This window comes from Bubalus kerabau, chromosome 23 (genome assembly GCF_029407905.1).
Source record: "Bubalus kerabau isolate K-KA32 ecotype Philippines breed swamp buffalo chromosome 23, PCC_UOA_SB_1v2, whole genome shotgun sequence".
In the NCBI taxonomy this organism is placed as follows: Eukaryota; Metazoa; Chordata; class Mammalia; order Artiodactyla; family Bovidae; genus Bubalus; species Bubalus kerabau.
The window spans coordinates 12,068,892-12,086,182 of NC_073646.1; the positions used below are offsets into that span (position 1 = coordinate 12,068,892).

Sequence of the window (17,291 nt, forward strand, 5' to 3'; positions counted from 1 at the left end):
GTGGGGGACAGCCCCCCGTAAAGTCAGAGGTGTAGGTGAGAGCACAAAGTAGTAAAGTAGGCAGGCTCTGGTTATGGGGGTAGATGCTCGAGGATCTCCAGGGGGACTCCTGAGGCTCGATCCCGCCTTTGCATATGTCGAGCCTCCTTCCTCATGACCTTTGCCATGGGCGGAGTGCCTCACACCGGCCCCCAACAGGAGACCCCTGTTCGATTCCTGGGTTGGGAAGATCCCCTGGAGAAGGGATAGGCTGCCCACTCCAGTGTTCTTGCCTGAGCTCACTTAGCAGAGAAAGTGCAAAGTCCCAACCGCCTGGACCACCAGGGAATTCTGTAGCAGCATTTTGTTAAACAGAGAACAGGAGCTTTTTTCCTCTGCCATTAAAAATTTATCAAGAGTACTCTTTGGTGGGATAATACATTTTAGTTTACATTTTTAATGGATGTTAGATTCTTTCAAAACTCAAATAGTAGGTATAAAGGTGTGGTGAATGAATAGCCTCAGTCCCACCGCGCTGTCCAGGCCCTGCCCCCAGGGCTGGTGCCCGTTTGGTTGGTGCCTTGAACTTCACTTCTGTACCTTCCTAATGCAAAAATAAAGAGCAACAACTTGATATTCTTCCTTCCCCGTTTTTGCACCCAAGGTGGTGTATTACACCCACCGTCTGTAGCCTGCTCTCACTTTCCTGTTGCTGCTGCTGCTGCTGCTGCTAAGTCGCTTCAGTCGTGTCTGACTCTGCGTGACCCCAGAGACGGCAGCTCACCAGGCTCCCCCGTCCCTGGGATTCTCCAGGCAAGAACACTGGAGTGGGTTGCCAGTTCCTTCTCCACTCTTTCCTGTTACGGTTTCTCTTTTAGATGTTTTCATAACTGCACATGGAATGCTACCTCATTCTTCAAAAGCACCTTTAAATTCTTTTAAAGAAGTTCACTTGATCATTTTTTTTAATCTTACAGAAAGATAGCGAATGAAAAATAAGCGTCATTTTTCTCCCCAGTCCCACTCCTAATCTGTTATCAGTGTTGCTGTTTTCTTACGTACTTTCCCAGAATTATTTTTGTGCTTGTACCCTCATGAGTGTATGTGTGTGTATTTATGTGTATAAGTCATTTTCTTAAACCAGGCATCTCCTATGGACATGTCGTAATTTCTTGAATCATTCCTCTATAGTTGTACCGTTAGATTCTTTTTTGTTTTACTTGTCTAAGCCTGGAAAGAGGAATCATCTTTAATGTAAATTTTTGTTGATGTCTTTGTTTCCTCTGGATAAATCCTGGGAATGTGATTTCTGGGTCAAAGGACAGAGATGTTTTAGGGATCTTTGTACACACAACCTCATGGCGTCCCCCAAGGGATTGTACCTGCTCTCACCCTAGACACCCTGAGGACAATGACAGTCCCTCGAACAACAGGGCCACCCCAACTCCCAGCCCAGGGAGTCCCTGGTCTTTTGTTCATTGCAGCACTGTTTACAATAGCCAAGACATGGAAGCAACCTAGATGTCCATCAGCAGACGAATGGATAAAGAAACTGTCATACATATGTGCAGTGGAATATCTCTCAGCCATAAAAAGGAGCGAACGTGACTCAGTTGAACTGAGGTGGATGAACCTAGAGCTTGTTATACAGAGTGAAATAAGTCAGAAAGCGAAAAACAAGTACCGTATATTGACACATATATATGGAATCTAGAACAATGGTACTGGTTAACCTGTGTGCAGGTCCATAACAGAGATGCAGGCATAGAAAATGGACTTGTAGACACAGCAAGGGAAGGAGAGGATGGGACGAATTGAGAGAGTAACACTGACATGTATATATACTACAATGTGTAAAGTAGCTGGGGGAACTGCTGGATAACACAGGGAGCTCAGCTCAGCGCTGTGACGACCTAGAGGGGTGGGATTGGCAGAGCAGGGGAAGGGAGGCTCAAGAGGGAGAGGATATGCATATATATCTCCATGGACAGAGGAGCCTGGCAGGCTACAGTCCATAGGGTCAAAAAGAGACACTACTGAGCGACTATCACATGTCTGATTGGTGGTGGTGTTTGGTGGAAACCAGCACAACATTGTAAAGCAATGATCCTCCAATTAAAAAAGAAAAGGAAGAAAGAAACTGACGTTTTCTCAAGTGGTTAGGCAGGTTTCTCTTTGCTGGATTTCAAAGACTCTCTCAACATCAGCTCCTTGGCAAAGCCTGCTGCCCAGAGCCCGGTTGAATTGCTCATTAGCTCCAGGAACCTGGAAAGGGCTCAGCTTGGCCATCCTCCTTCTGGGCTGCCGAATAGAGGGTGAGACACCCCTAGGGTTGTCGGCAGATTAGTGTCTGGTGTCAAGGATAGCACACTGCTGTTCCTTCTCAGTAGTTGTTATGTTCTTCAGTGGGTGAGTGAGTGAGTGAAAGTCGCTCAGTCGTGTCTGACTCTTTGCGTCCCCATGGACTATGTATAGTCCATGGAATTCTCCAGGCCAGAATACTGGAGTGGGTAGCTGTTCCCTTCTCCGGGGGATCATCCCAACCCAGGGAACAAACCCAGGTCTCCCGCATTGCAGGCAGATTCTTTACCAGCTGAGCCACAAGGGAAGCCTGTTGTCATATTACTATTTTAGCATACAGGTCAATCAGGGAGACCCTCCCACCTGCCTGGCACTGTTCCACACACACAAAACGTGTCAGCTCCTCTTGTGCTCAGAATAGCCCTGTGCCTGTGACCGTTACACTCATTTCACCGACAAGGACAGTACAACACAGAGAAGTCAGGTGGCCTGCTCGTGGCCACGCTGTTAGGGGCTCAGGACTCGGTCAGGAGCCATGTGGTTCCAGAGCCCAGGTTGCTTGGCCATCCCTCTTCCTGCCTCCCAGAGGAGCCTGCTGTTTCTTTAGGGACGGTCTTCTAGTGTCTTCTTATCGTCTGTTCAGGCAGAGCTTTGTCAAGTCTCTCCTCCTCCCATCACCTTTGAGCTGGCTTTTCCTCTTGTTTGCTAAGGGTTGGTAGTAGAAAAGCCTTGAAAGTGGAACAGACCTGAATTTGTCTCCCCTTCCTACGTGTGCGGCCTTGGACGAGTTCAGCTTCTGCGAGCCTCTGTTCCCTCGTCTGGGGGACATTATCCACCCCCAGAATCATTATCACGATTTTAAAAAATCATTTAAAAGGTTACTCATTTGGCTGCACCGATTCTTAGTTGTGGCATGTGGGATCTAGTTCCCCAACTAGGGATGGAACTCGGGCACCCTGCATTGGGAGCACAGAATCTTAGTCACCGGACCACCAGGGAGGTCCCCGTTCACCACAGTTAATGATGATCGAAGGTAACCTAAATGCCCCGACGGCGCACAGTGTGAAAGAAGGGCCCGTTTCCCTTATCGCCTCTCCCCCTTCTCTGTTCCATTGGATTCCTCTCAGTTTTGATCCACAGTCTTACATTCTGTCCAGTTCACATTCCTTTTCTTAAAAAAAAAAGTATTTTCACTTTTTGGCTGTGCTGGGCGTTCATCGCTGCACGTGGGCTCTCCCTGGTCGTGGCGAGTGGGGGCGGCTCTCCAGCTGCAGCGCTGCTGCTTGCAGTGACTTCTCCTGTTGCTGAGCACAGGCTGTCGGGGGCAAGGGCTTCAGTACTGGGGCACGTGGGCTTAGTTGCCCCAGGACATGTGTCCCCTGAATTGGCAGGCGGATCCTTAACCACAGGACCACCGGGGAAGTCACCTCCAGTTCACATACGATCCTGTCACAAAAGGAAACTCACTCCCAGGGTCTGATAACATCATGACTGACTGAGCGTCTACCAGTGCCGGCTGTCTGCTGTCTGCAAGAATTACCATCCCACCAGGCGATTTAGCATCTTGCACCCAGTCCTGTTCTCATGGAGCCCTTCTGAGTCAGAGGAGGAGGTCATACTCAGCTGCCTTAACTTGCCCACACATGAGAGGGGAAAGGATGGAGCCATCCTGGGGGACAGAAATTGGCCTCTGTGTTTGCACACCAGGTGTGTCTGTATATGTGACTATCGTCCTGGTCACGGTGACTATATTTTGCCATTGCATGTTTGATGTCTCACCTCTTAGCTCCTAATTAGGCCTCTCTAGCTCCAAAATTACATGCTTTTTCACACCTACAATGATCTCAATGGGATTAACAGCCTTTTTTTTTCCTGCGAAGGTAATTGAGATCTTTCATGGTGGCATATTTTTATTACTGTAACTCCATCTCTAACCATCCTTCCACTAAATCTCTTACTGTTTTCCAGTAACTGCTTCTTCCCCTCATTCTGAACAGGAAATGTTCAGAGACCATTGAGAGGCAGAATTTCCCGTGAATATGCAAACCATGTTAACCGTGATGTGTTTTCTCTCTCCCCCTCCCCTCTCTCCTGATGGCAGGTGCCCGGAGATTTGAGTCAAACATCTGAAGACCAGAGTTTGTCGGATTTTGAAATGTAAGTCCACAGCGCCCGCTCATGAAGGGCCTTTTAGAAATAGGACTCTTGTTGCTTGGCTCACATCCCAGGAGACCACAGCCAAAAAAAAAAAAAAAAAGACTGTTTAAATCTGCATGGCTGATTTGGTTATTGTAGAGTTGGGGAGTTGTCTGCCTGCAGTCTGTGTCCAGCCTTTAGATGTGTTTTTAGTCTCCCTCCATGGGTGTTTAAAAACAATTTAATCTTTTTGGCTGACATTTAAGAGTTGGAAGATGCCACATGAAAATTTAAATTTCTCCATTTTCTTTAAAAGAAGAAATCCCGGCAAGGCCACCATCAGCTGGAGCTGAGCGGCAGCTGCCTCTGCTGTACGGGGCGTGTGCCCCTCCGCTCGCCTTAGTCCCCACTCCTCTGGCCCACTTCACTGGTTCCATTGTCTGGGTGTCTTCTGTTCCAGTTTTGAGTTTGCAGCTCCAGGATTTTTGGAAGCACAAGAGTTCAGTATCTTGGTCTGATTTTTGATTGGATTTAATTCTAGCTGGTGCTTTTGCCGATAACCCCTAGGCTATTTGGTTGATCTTCAGACTGACTTTCTGATTGAGTTGCCTTGGTTTTTGGACTGAATAGTCCCATGGGGTTGCAGAAGAGAGTGGAGTGAGTCCTGAGTCAGGGTCAAGCAGAACCTCCCTCTTCTCATTCAGATGTGCTGAGTGGAAGAAGCTTTAGCCTCCCCAGGAGATGGTGTCATCTGTCCCTCTGCTTCTGGTGGAGGGGGGGGGGGGGCGGTGGACATTGGAAGAGCACTTTGTTAGAGCCAGGCCGAGCCAAGTTGAAACCTTAGTTGTGTCACCTCGAGCCGCTTAACCTCTCTGGGCCTGAGCTTGCTCATTCATAAGGTGCAGATCACAGCTGGCCTTGTGAGACGGAGGTAGAGATTAGAGGCAGGGGGTATCTAGAGGCCCTGAGTGCTGGTGAGCGGGGTTGTGGAAGTTATAGTGAAGGATGAAAATCAAAGACAAGTTTGTCTCCACTGGCTTTTTGGGGGATGAGTGGAGGAGGGTATAGCATGAAAGAGGGTCATGAAATGGCAGCCTGGTGGAGGGCAAGGGGGGACCTGCTGGGGAGGGAGGTGAAAGCCAAATAGGGGATCCCAGAGATGGACCACTCATGAGGTGGAAGGGACTCAGTTTTGAAGCAGGAATTCATCACTGCCTGCTGTGGGAGGCACCCTGCTAGGTCCTGGTGGAGGGGCTGAATCAGCACAGACCAGCCACATCCTCCTCCTCCTACCCCCAGGGTGCTTGTCTCCACTAAAGCCAGAGGGAAGTGCCATTCCCTCCCTTGAGATGGAGCTGCAGATCCCGCCTGTCCTTGCGGGGAAGGCCCTGGCTGACCTTGGCTCCATCTCCAGCCTCCCCCCACCCTCTCTTCATACCAGCTGCCCTGGTGGGCTGGATTCCTCCAACTTATCTGGTCTTCCATACACAGGATCATGATTGTATTCACTTAACCCATACTTGAAAATGTAGGAGAGAGATGGTCATGTAAACAGTCAATTCTAATATAGTGTGATACAGAAAGGGGAACACACCTAACCAGCCTGCGTAATCTCCTGTGAGGTTGTGCAGACCTCACCCATCCTGGGAGGTTAATGAAAACGGGAGTATTAGTTACACTTCTGCACCCTTCCCCCGGCTGAAAGAAATGAAGGGGGAACACTGATCACTAGCACAGTTTTGGGGGTCTTTCCAGGAGAGGTGTTGTAGATACCCAAGTCAATTCAGTGGACCAGAATTGCAGGTTGTACTCAGATCCCCGGGGAGGTGATCAATAGGCCTTATTTTGCCCCATGAAGGGGATCAGCGCCTTGGTTCAGAGCTTAGAAGAAATGCTGTTTCAGGAAAGAATCATTTCTTTGTGAAAATGAAACGCTCTCTACCCTGGAGGTTGTGAGGCTGCTGAGTCATGGAATCTTCCATCATCAGTGCATCAAACCGTGGTCCAAGCACAAGAGGCTGGTGAATTTTTATGAGCTGCTCTTAGAGAGAAGGAGAGCTTGAGAAAAAGCGTTTATCCCTGGAACAGCTCTGAATGGAAGCAAGGAGTGGGGCCTCCCAGCCCTTCCAGAAATGCACAGTACTGTTAGGAGAACTGTTACGAGTGATCTGGAAGTTTCGGTGACAGCTTATCAGCTCTGCATGTTGATCCAGCTGTGGAAGCGTGGTGATGGTGGGCGTGTGCACCCACGACTCAGGAGTGTGGTTAGAGTCATCCAGTAAGGCCCAACTGTCACTCTACCAAAAGAACCCTTGATGTTCTCTCGAGTAGCCTGCGAGGATCAACAGAGATGATCTGGGTGAAAGCGTGGATCCATCCATGGTACATGTGCAGTAAATGATTCTGCGTTTGAATTTAAATTTTGCTTTATTCAACCCTGACTTCAGACCATACCACAAAGCTACAGTCATCAAGACAGTGTGGTACTGGCACAAAGGCAGAAAAATCGATCAATAGAACAGAATAGAGAGCCCAGGGACAAACCCACGCACCTGTGGATACCTTATCTTCGACAGAGGAGGCAAGAATATGCAGTGGAGAAAAGACAGCCTCTTCAGTAAGGAGTGCTGGGAAAACCTGGGCAGGTGCATGTGGAAGAAGGAAATGAGAACACTCCCTAACATCATAAACATAAACTCAAAATGGAGTAAAGGCCTAAATACAAGGTCAGACACTTAAAACTCTTAGCAGTAGGCTTCCCTGGTGGCTCAGTGGTAAAGAATTCGCCTGCCAATTCAGGAGACATGGGTTCGATTTCCTGGTCTAGAAAGATCCTACATCCCGAGGAACAACTAAGCCCATGCACCACAGCTATTGAGCCATTGAGCCTGTGCCCTGGAGCCCAAGAGTCGCAACTACTGAAGCCCGAGCACACTAGAGCCCGTGCCCTGCAGCTAAAGAAGCTACTCTAGAGAGAAGCTTGCATACTGCGACTAGAGAAGAGCCCCTGCTACAAGAGAAGCCCATGCAACAGTGAAGACCCAACAGAGCCAAAAATAAGTGATAAGTAAAATTAAAAAAAAAAAACTCTTAGGGGAAAATATAGGCAGAACACTTTTCTAAATTGCAGCAAGATCCTCTTTGACCCACCTCCTAGAGTAATGGAAATAAAAATAAAACTTGCTCTATTCAAGCCGCACAGTGTTTTTGGAAAAGCTGCAAGAGTGGTTATTGGTGCCTGACTTTCTGAAATTCCTTTCCCCCACCCCAAAGAGCCATTGCTTGCGTGGCCATGAGTGTTGTTTTCATGGAGTCTGATCTTAAAATGAGGTGATGATGCTGGTTTAGTCGCTAAGTCGTGTCCAACTCTTACGACCCCATGGACCGTAGCCCATAAGGCTCCTCTGTTCATGGAATTTTCTAGACAAGAATACTGGAATGGGTTACCATTTCCTCCTCCAGGAGATCTTCCTGACCCAGGGATTGAACCTGGGTCTCCTGCATTAGCAGGCAGATTCTTTACAGACTGAGCCACCAGAGAAGCACCGCCCCCCCTTAAAATGGGAGTCAGGGTTTAAAGTGGGCACTGTGAGGACACTGCACGAATCCTCCAAACACTCTAGACACCCTGTGAGCATTAGTGCTCTTGACCCTCCCTAGGCTCGTGGAGTCTTCCTGTGGTCAGCCCCCTCTTCAGATGAGCAAAATGAGGTTCAGATAAATTACAGGCCACCGTCACTCAGGTAGTAGGACCTGAAGGCCAGTGGTCTCTCAGTCCAGAATGTGAACAGCATCTACAAATTTTACACACACGCGCACACAAGCATTTTAAACTAAGGCCCTTAAAAATAATCCTGGGCGACCAAATAATGAAACTGTGAACTGCTCCTTTAGTCTACTATGAAGTGTAATACATGTTGACATACCTTGTGTGCCTCTTAGAGGAGAAAATTAATAGCTTCCTCCCTTTTTTGGTAAATTGAAATGACCAGTTTCGATCTTTCTTCTGTTTAGATCAAACCGAGCTCTGATCAACGTCTGGATACCGTCAGTGTTTCTCCGGGGCAAAGCTGCCAACGCCTTCCACGTGTATCAGGTAATTACCTGGTTTTCAGTTAGATGCCACTGCCAGGGTGGAGCCCACACTTGCTTGTTACTCTCTGGAGCTTTTACATCTTGGTGGTGGAGTGTAGAGTGCTGTACCGAGAAGCCACGGCCTCCCAACACCAGCATGTACCTGCCCAACCTCCTTGAGGCAGCGGTCCTTCCATCAGACAAGAGGAGGCTGGGGGTGCTTCCCCGTGCTGGCCGGGGTTCCTAGTGTGGCTGTGACCACTCAGCTCAGGCTGCTTGAGCAGAAAAGCAGGGCGTTGATGGCTTGTGTTACAACTGAAGAGTCCAGGCATGGGTCTGGCCTCAGGCTCGGCTGGACCCATGGTCAGGAAGCTGCCACTATTTTCTCCTGTTTCCTTTGCCAGGGCATCCTTTTCAGGCTAGTTCTCTCTGTAGGTGGACCAGGCGGCTCCCGGAAGCATCAGACTCTCAGCCAGTCTGGGCATCTCTCAAGGGTCTGTCTTAGATCCCAGGCACATCCCTGAACCCAGGGGTGGAGTGATGGACTTCTGTGATGGGCCAGGTTCAAATCATGTGACCCTCTCACCTCCACTGGCAAGGGGGTTGGAATTAACCTCATCTGACCTTGTTACTGAGGGAGGGGCAAGGCAACACCGCAGATGAAAACCAGGCCACTCGGTGAAGAGAAGGGTCAACAGACAGTTGTCAAGTGATGTTCAATTTGCCTCCTGGGGTGGAGCCGGCCAGCCTACACCCAGTTGGGGATTGAGTGTCTGGGACAAGGGGAACCTTTGCTTTAGAGCTGATTTTGCCCCAACAATTGGGACCCTGGTTTTCCATCTTTTGTCTGATTTTCTGATGTCTTTTCCAGCCCTGCCTACTTACCCTCTTTCTTTCTTTCTTCTTTCTCTTCTTAATTGAACTCCAGCCATTGGTGTTTTGTGCTGGGGCTGTTTGGTTTTCAGCTTTGACTCTTAACTGCTTCTGGCTCCACTGTCATCTTGTATCACAACAGCTTTCATTAGGTTTTGTTCTTATTCCCACGAGCTCTGTGAAAAACCTTGGTTTTGTTTTGTTTTGTCATTTTTCTTACTGGGAAATTGACCATTGAAGTTTTCTCAGCTATTAAGGCATTTCTCCAGGGACTGGGGTAGGGCTGAAAGGATTCTGAACTTGGGAATAGGGGCCCTGGTTTCACTTTTATGGCTTAGGTAAATATCAGTTTCCTTATCTGTAAAATGGAAATCATAATAATGCTTACTTTGGAAAGCTTTTGTCGGGACGAGGAATACATGGTGCCTAGTAGGCGCTTGAGATTCGTCTCTTATCTTCTGACTTGGCCGCTGCCTTTGGTCACTGATGGCAGGTCTGGCAGTGGGCATGGGTTCTGTAGGGATGGGCCTGAGCAAGCCACATGCCGCTCACCTGAAATCTTCTGGACAGATGAGCTAGAGTTTGGCAAGGAAGTTTGCACTAGAACGTCACGTTAGTTTGCTTGTTTGGCCGGGCGACGATAGCACTTTAGTAAATATTAGGGAATCTATGTGTTCGCGATGTTCTCAGCTCTGGCTTGAAAAGAGAATTGGAGATGACAGATTTCTGAATGTCCTCTTCTCCTTTTTTATCCCAAACCAAACCAAGAAGACACCCTCTTATTTGAATGTCCTGTAACTTCTGCCTTGCGATCATCAGAAAGCTGGGGGTGTTGCCTGGAGGAGGAAGAGAGGGAAGCAGACAGCTTTATTTTAGAGCAAAATTAAAATGCGAGCTCCCTGGAGAGGTTTCCTTGACCTTTCGTTCCTGACTCCTCCCGCACCTCACCCCGGCAAGTCACAGGGCCGTTTTCAGTGACCAGAAGTCTGTTACGAACGAGACGGACACAGCACATATGCCGTTGCCCGGGAGATTGTTCCCACACTGGTCACGGCGGCATTCGAGCTGCACTCGCCCTGTGCTTGACCAGAGTGTCCAGAGCTTTCCTGGGTGTGATCCAGCCCATTGTGCAGAGGACGAGGCCCAGATCACATGGAGCCGCGGGCCTGGCAGGCCTCGCATCACCCAGAGCAGCTCCATCCCACGCTGCGGGCTCTCTGAAAATCCCCTCTGGTCTTGGAGTAGTATGGAGCAGCATTTCTGGAATGCAACTGTCTCTCTCCTTTTAGCAAACAGTGCTTCCGGTCAGTGCCTCAAGAACAGACTCTGAGCATGTGTCTGGAAGCTTTTGAGAAAGGCTCTGTTACAGTGTGCTTCGCTTTGACTTTGTTGTTTTTTAAATGATAAACGATAATTGGAGAGAGGTTGACTCATTTAAAATACTGGTACCGTTGGACTTTATTTTTACTAGCTTAAAAATACATTTTATATAATTCCACAAAAGATTTCAGATAATTTCTAGAGAAACTCAGAAAGGAGTGATAAAATAGAAGAAATACAATATCAAAATCAGAGTAAATGTAAACTAAGAGCACTTTCATTAAGGGAACACTGGAAATCACACACACATATATATATTTATATATATTTATAATGAGAGCCTACATGGTTGCTCTCATTAGTTTGAAAGTTTCCCTTTGTGCTTCCTGGCAGCCAGTGTGAAAATGGAAATGTAGCTATTTTGGGCAGGTCCATCACTAAATGGAAGAAGATATGTCAGTTCCTCAAAGAGCTCTAAAAGAAATGTCACTACGGGACTTTAGACTCAACGATAATAGAGGACGTGGCAGACGATGCCCTGTTGCATCCTTGTGGCAGATCACGCTCAGGTTTTCTTAAGATCTCCCTCCAAGGAAGCTAAGTGCATAACCATAAAAAGGGCCTTAAGTCCATTCGAAGAGCCCAGACGAAAGGAACAGCGTGTGTAGCTTTTCCAGCAGATCTGTCTGCGCTGTCCAGTCCAACAGCCGCTAGCCTCATGTGGCCATTTAAATTTGACTTAATTGAAATTTAACTCGAGTCCCTCAGACATGCCATCCGCGCTTCAGGTGCTTCATAGCCACATAAGGCTGGTGGCTGCCACATTGGACAACGTAGACACAGAACATTCCCATCATCACAGGAAGTGCCGGATGGGGACCATTTAGATCAGTCTCTCCCGGAGTGGCAGGAAGCTAGGTGGTCTTCTGTGTGGTCCTCTCTGTGTTTAGTGAAGTTTTGGAGTGACAGAGATTGGACATCCCGTGACAGGTTCTGCAGGGCGATGACCACTGGTCTTTCAGCTCCTCTATCACTGGCAATGATGTAGAAGAGGAAGTCTCCCTGTGGCCACGGGGCCTTGAATGCACTCTAGTCTTGCCTCTTAGCAGAGACCGAGGAAGACCCGGGATCAACACCTTCGACAGGCAGCAGACTCTATCTCAGTGAGCTACATTGTTTTCTTTCATTGTAGGTATTATAAAAATAATACAACTTTATGCCTGCCTTCTACTTATGGCTGGCATGCTTGCTAAGTCGCTTCAGTCATGTCTGACTTTAGTCGTGTTTGACTCTCTGTGACCCTATGGACTGTAGCCAGGCTCCTCTGTCTATGGGATTTCCCAGGCAAGAACACTGGAGTGGGTTGCCATGCCCTCCTCCAGGGGATCTTCCTGATCCAGGGATCAAACCTGCATCTCTTACATCTCCTGCCTGGGCAGGTATGCTCTTTACCACTAGTGCCGCCTGCATGGGATTCTGTTTTTCCATTTAGCATGGTGATGTGCAGTTTCCTTTTAAAATAAACTTGAGAAAGAAAATGATTCAGTTTAAAGAAAACTACTAGATGCATGATAGTGAAAACAGCAAGAAGTTTAGGACGGTGACACGTGAATGAATAACATTTGGGAAATGCCACCTCTCACTGGCCTATGTGTTACATAAAGCAGCTCATTCAGTCCTCACAGTGACCCTGTGGGGTAGCAAGCACTTATTCTCCCCATTTTATGGATGGGAAAACAGGACACAGAGAAGCAGCTCATTCAGAAACATGATTTCCAGATATTCCCTAGTGGTCCAGTGGTTAAGACTCTGTGCTTTTCCTGCAGAGGGCACAAGTTCGATCCCTGGTTGGGGAAGTTCCACATGCCGCATGGTGCAGCCAATAGTAATTATAAAAAATAATTAAAAGAAACAAAAACATGATGTTCAGACCTCAAAGCATTTCCGGACAAGGTACCAGTTTGCACAGATTCTATAAATGTGGGTGGAGTCCAGCTTTAGCAATCCAGGGAACAGATTGGCCAGTTGCCTCGGAAGGACCCAGCCTGACCAGGAACTTGCCTGTGTGGATAGCCACCTGCATCCCTAAGACCGTGGACCAAGGACCCCCTGTGGCCAACCCAGGGATGCCCTGTGCCTCTACTCCAAGCTCCCTGCAGCACACACATCAGAGCCCTGCAAAGCCCAGAGCGGCCTGCGGTGGGTTTGCTTTGGAAAATTGTTAAAGCGGGTGCCTATTGGCCGTGACTGCACTTGTTTGAGCAGCAGCAGGGTCCCCAAGCCTGCCCGGACGCTTGGAAACCGGGGTACTTCTGACCACAGAGGAGGAGCTAAACTGGTTCTCCAGCTGCTCGTAATTCCCGGCTCTCACTGCTTGTTTGTGGAAGGGGTCTGGGTGTGTGTTTTGCACACAGGATTCTGGCCAGAAGCACTGAAGTCCCTTGATAGGACTGAATGCAAGTTATTTGAAAGGATTTGTGTCTCTGAACACTGCGGTTTCCATGCTGTGTTCCTGTGTCCCGAGGTGGGCTCTGAGGTGTGCTCTGGCATAAAAGAAAGAAGTGGCAGCCTTTGGCCAGGTTTCAGGACAAAAGTAAAATTGATGTCCAGAACTTTCCCAGCTTAAGTTTTTCTTCCAAGAAGATTTCTTACTTCTGGCCCCTGTTACAATGCTTGGCTGCCTGCAGACACATGCCAGAGACAAAATGATTAAACAGCAACAAACAGAATGGAAAAACAAAACGAAGCCCTATTTACTAACTGGTCTTGCTTAGTTTCTGTGTGTGTGTTAACACACAGTTATGCTGGTGGGGTTTGACTTTCTGTCCCTTCCACGTGACATGGTTACATCTGTCATTTATCAATTAGTTCCTAGTTTATACCTTTGCAAGTGTTTGCTCTTATTCCCCAAATACCCCAATTTCGAACAAGTTTGAGGTCCTCTGTCTTAATATCCTACCATAGTATTTACAAAGGCACGTTAGACCTTAGAACGATCCACCTATTTTTTTTTTCCTTAAGCCAACATTACAGCCACCGAATTGGCATGAACTAATACATCAATCCACTTATTCTCTGAATCCTTAGCTCTTTCCCTTTGAAAAGCACCTGTAGCGTAAATACAGCTGAAATCAGTCCTCTCTATGGCGTTCATTTCAGCCTTTGAATTTCACCACCAGAAGCACTGGCTACGGGTACCGTATTCCACTTGCTCAGATTTCCTTTGTAATGACAATTGCTTTGTTTCACCAAAGCTTTTTTGTTCTAGAATAAGCCCCCTTTCCTGAGGACCACAGCGGGGCTCTCTTGACTTGGAGAAAAGATGGTGTCCCAGGAAGACTCATTCAGTTTTGGGGTTCCTCCACCCCCTGAAGGATATCATGCAGCATAGGCAGGAGTTTTCAAGGTTTATCCTGGCAGAGCATATTTATATATGCCGTACAGGGAAGATCCATGATTTTTTTGTATTAATAAAAGATCACAGGGTCTGGTGGGCTGCATAGGAGGATGGCGATGCTTTTGTACCTCAGTCTTTGGGTGCTTCAAGCCCTTTTCATCTCTGTGCTAAGATGGTTTACCCCTCAGGCCTTCAAGTTTGCTTTTAGCCGCGGTTCCATCTTTATACTTTTTGAGTCAGTAGCTGTGCAGAGAGGGAGGAATTCATTAAGCGGAGAAAGATGAGATGTTGGAGCCCAGCACAGAAATGGGCATGGCAGTCGCAGTAACATGGGCTGATCAGAAGCCTCTGCCCTCGTGGGTTACGTTCCAGGGGTGGGGGACACAGGACAAAGGGGTTCACGTCAGGTCCCTCCCCGCACACTGCTGGCAGCCGGGCAGTGGGTCGTTTGATTTCTGAGTTCCTTTCCAGCCAGGTTGGTGTCTGTGCTGCATGATAAGCGAAGCTGTGGGAGCCATGGCCTCTGTTTTTGCTCTCTCCTTCCTGGAGAACTTTCCACACCACAGAGGCAGGCACCTCTGGGGATTACAGCACGTTCCCCTCCTGCTGTTCCTGGGATGCTCAAGGCTTCTGGGAAAGCCTGATACAGGTGGAAAACAAAAAGCCAAACCAAAAAGGCCTGTTTTCCTCCCCTTGGACACTCGAGTCACTATTATTCTCCGTTACTGCTTTTATCTTCTCGAACAGGCGGAACTTTATGATTTTTCCTTTTGTAGCATAATTCCTTTATCCCAAAGCTGTGGATGGAGGGTCAACTAGATGCCAGGCACGTGTTAAATGCTGCAGAGCAATGCTTGACATTGCATTTACCCTCCCACCCTCACAATCTAGAGAGGACAGACTCTACCAGCTAAATATAACAATCTCGCGATAGAAGGGCTGCAGAGAGAGATACCGGTGAGAGGGACGGGCATCCATCCACTCACTTTACAAAGTGACAGCAGAGGATGACAGATAAAGCGGTTAGCACAGTGCCTGGCACACAGCTACCCTGCAAACGCTGCCCTTGGTGATCTAAGAACTGTTTGACTTGTGATCAACAATTAGACCCGAAGGTAAACAGAAGGAATTCCCCCTGTTGAATGTCTCTGGGCTCATCTGCGTGTTTGGAAAAGCCTTTATTTAGCATCTACTTGATCATGGACTCCACCTCAGCCTCCTTAGAGGCTGCAAGGAGCTAGATTCCTTTTTTTCCAAGTGAGGCAGTGTGGAAATAATTACATAAAAAAGGAAGGAGAGGTATGGAAGTCCTTCCCTTTACGTGTAGTGCCCTGAACACTGCTGAATGGGCCCTCTTCAGCATGTTTGCCTTAGCCCATCTTCAGCCTCACCATTAGAGAAACAGAACGGAAGAAAGAAAAACTTGGCTAAGATGTGAATCTGTTTTGCTGCAGTAATTCCTTTTTTCTGGTTCCCCAGTCCCAGCCAGCTGCTCCTTTTCTGTTCCCTGGTCTGAAGGGAGAGTTCTGGTGAAAACAGAAATCTGGACAAAGCCACTTTCCTGTCTGGCTGTTGCTTTTCAGAAGTCTGAAGTTTGTCGTTTTATGAGGGACTCCTTTGCATCACTTCTGTTGGTCTCCTGAGAAGAGAGGGTGGGGCAGCCTGGGCAAAAAGTCTCCCCAGCCTTGAACTGCTTGGGAGCAGAAACCAGGACCCCGCAGGCAGACAGCCCTTTCTTAGTTCTTGCCCATTCTTAGTTCTTGACTCAGAGAAGAAAGCAGCTCAGCTTTCTTCTGCCCTGGGAAGAAAAGTTCTACAAACCACAGATCAGCAAATGTTTTTCATCTTCAGTCACTGGACGGCTTCTTGGTATTCCCCGTTCTCTCCATTTGGCTGCAGACTTTCTTCTCTGAGCTTTGGAGAACGGCAAAATGAAAGAATCAGGTTAAAGTGGTGGGGGGGTGGGGGCACTTTTTCTCCTGGAAGTCCTAATTGCATGCAAATGTGACAGCCCCAAGCTGCCTGCCAGTGGCATGTTGTTGGAAATTGGAGGATCCCTGCTGTTGGGAAAATGGTGTTTCCTGGCACAATTAGCTAGTCACTCCGCGTAATACTCACCTAAGCTTTTTAATGACCAATTATTGTTCTATTGCAGAGTTAATATGGTACAGAGCTAATTGGTTGGTGCTATTTTTATTCTTATGAACTTTACTGCTTTTCATCAATATCTGTAAAACCATATACCGGTGCCCCCTAAATTAACCCAAACAAGCAAGAAAGCATCCTCCTTCACCATACAAATCACAGAGTGTTCCTGTTGACAGTGAGAATTTTTTTTTTTTTTGCCAGAAAGTTGTTTTCCAAGTGGAGTGGGTAAGAAGGGGGAAGAGTACCTGCTTTATCTCACTGTGGTCTTGGATTTCTGGGTGTGGTTTGGCCCTCTGCACCAGTTTCTGCCCTGCTGTGTTTCTGTGGTTTTCTCCATATGCCTGAGAACAATTCTGGTCTCAAGGCTTGAGGATCTCCTAGTCAGAGTCAGCTCAGACATCTCTTCTTCCCATCAGCGGGAGCCATCTCTGTAAACCTGCCTACACTTGTCTTGTGCTAGACGATGGAGAGGGTTGGGTGCTCGGGATGCGGCTCAACACCCTGTAACACACAGGACAGCCCCCACGACTGTGATCTAACGCAGGGTATCAGCAGTGTCACAGTTGAGAACCCCTGGTTCCCCTGGATGCTTTTGTTTGCTGGTCCCTGTGCTTGGTCCCTTGAGGACAGATTTCCATGGGGAGCCATGTCTTGGTACAAGGGCTCGAAGTGGAGGGTGAATCTGAGTAGTCTCAGAGAACGGGATAACAGGGTGTCCAACACAGCCACCTCTGTGGCAGGACCCAGCCCAATCCTGGCACGTGAACCCCCTTCACATCCAGGCCAGGGATCCTCAAACTGGGACAACGTGGGTGGCTCAGGTGGCTAAGAATCTGCCTGCAATCTAGGAGACCTGGGTTCGATCTCTGGGTTGGTAAGATCCCCTGGAGAAGGAAATGGCAGCCCACTCCAGTACTCTTGCCTGGAAAATCCCATGGACAGAGGAGCCCAGGGTGGCTACAGTCCATCGGGTCACAAAAGTTGGATACGACTTAGCGACTAAACCACCAACTGACCACCTGATTCTTCTAAACAGGACATTAATTCCTGATCTGTCCCAGCA

General features: G+C 48.1%; 1 protein-coding gene across 12 annotated transcripts in view; it reads left to right on the forward strand.

The window, feature by feature from the left end:
* Positions 1 to 17,291, forward strand: part of SNX29 (sorting nexin 29) — a 587,227-nt gene that overhangs the window by 387,640 nt on the left and 182,296 nt on the right. For all 12 annotated transcript variants that reach the window (XM_055561377.1, XM_055561372.1, XM_055561371.1 and 9 more), the window contains 2 exons: positions 4,382 to 4,437; positions 8,431 to 8,512. In XM_055561377.1, coding sequence (XP_055417352.1) covers positions 4,382 to 4,437; positions 8,431 to 8,512 — 138 coding nt within the window. The remainder of the gene's footprint in view (positions 1 to 4,381; positions 4,438 to 8,430; positions 8,513 to 17,291) is intronic.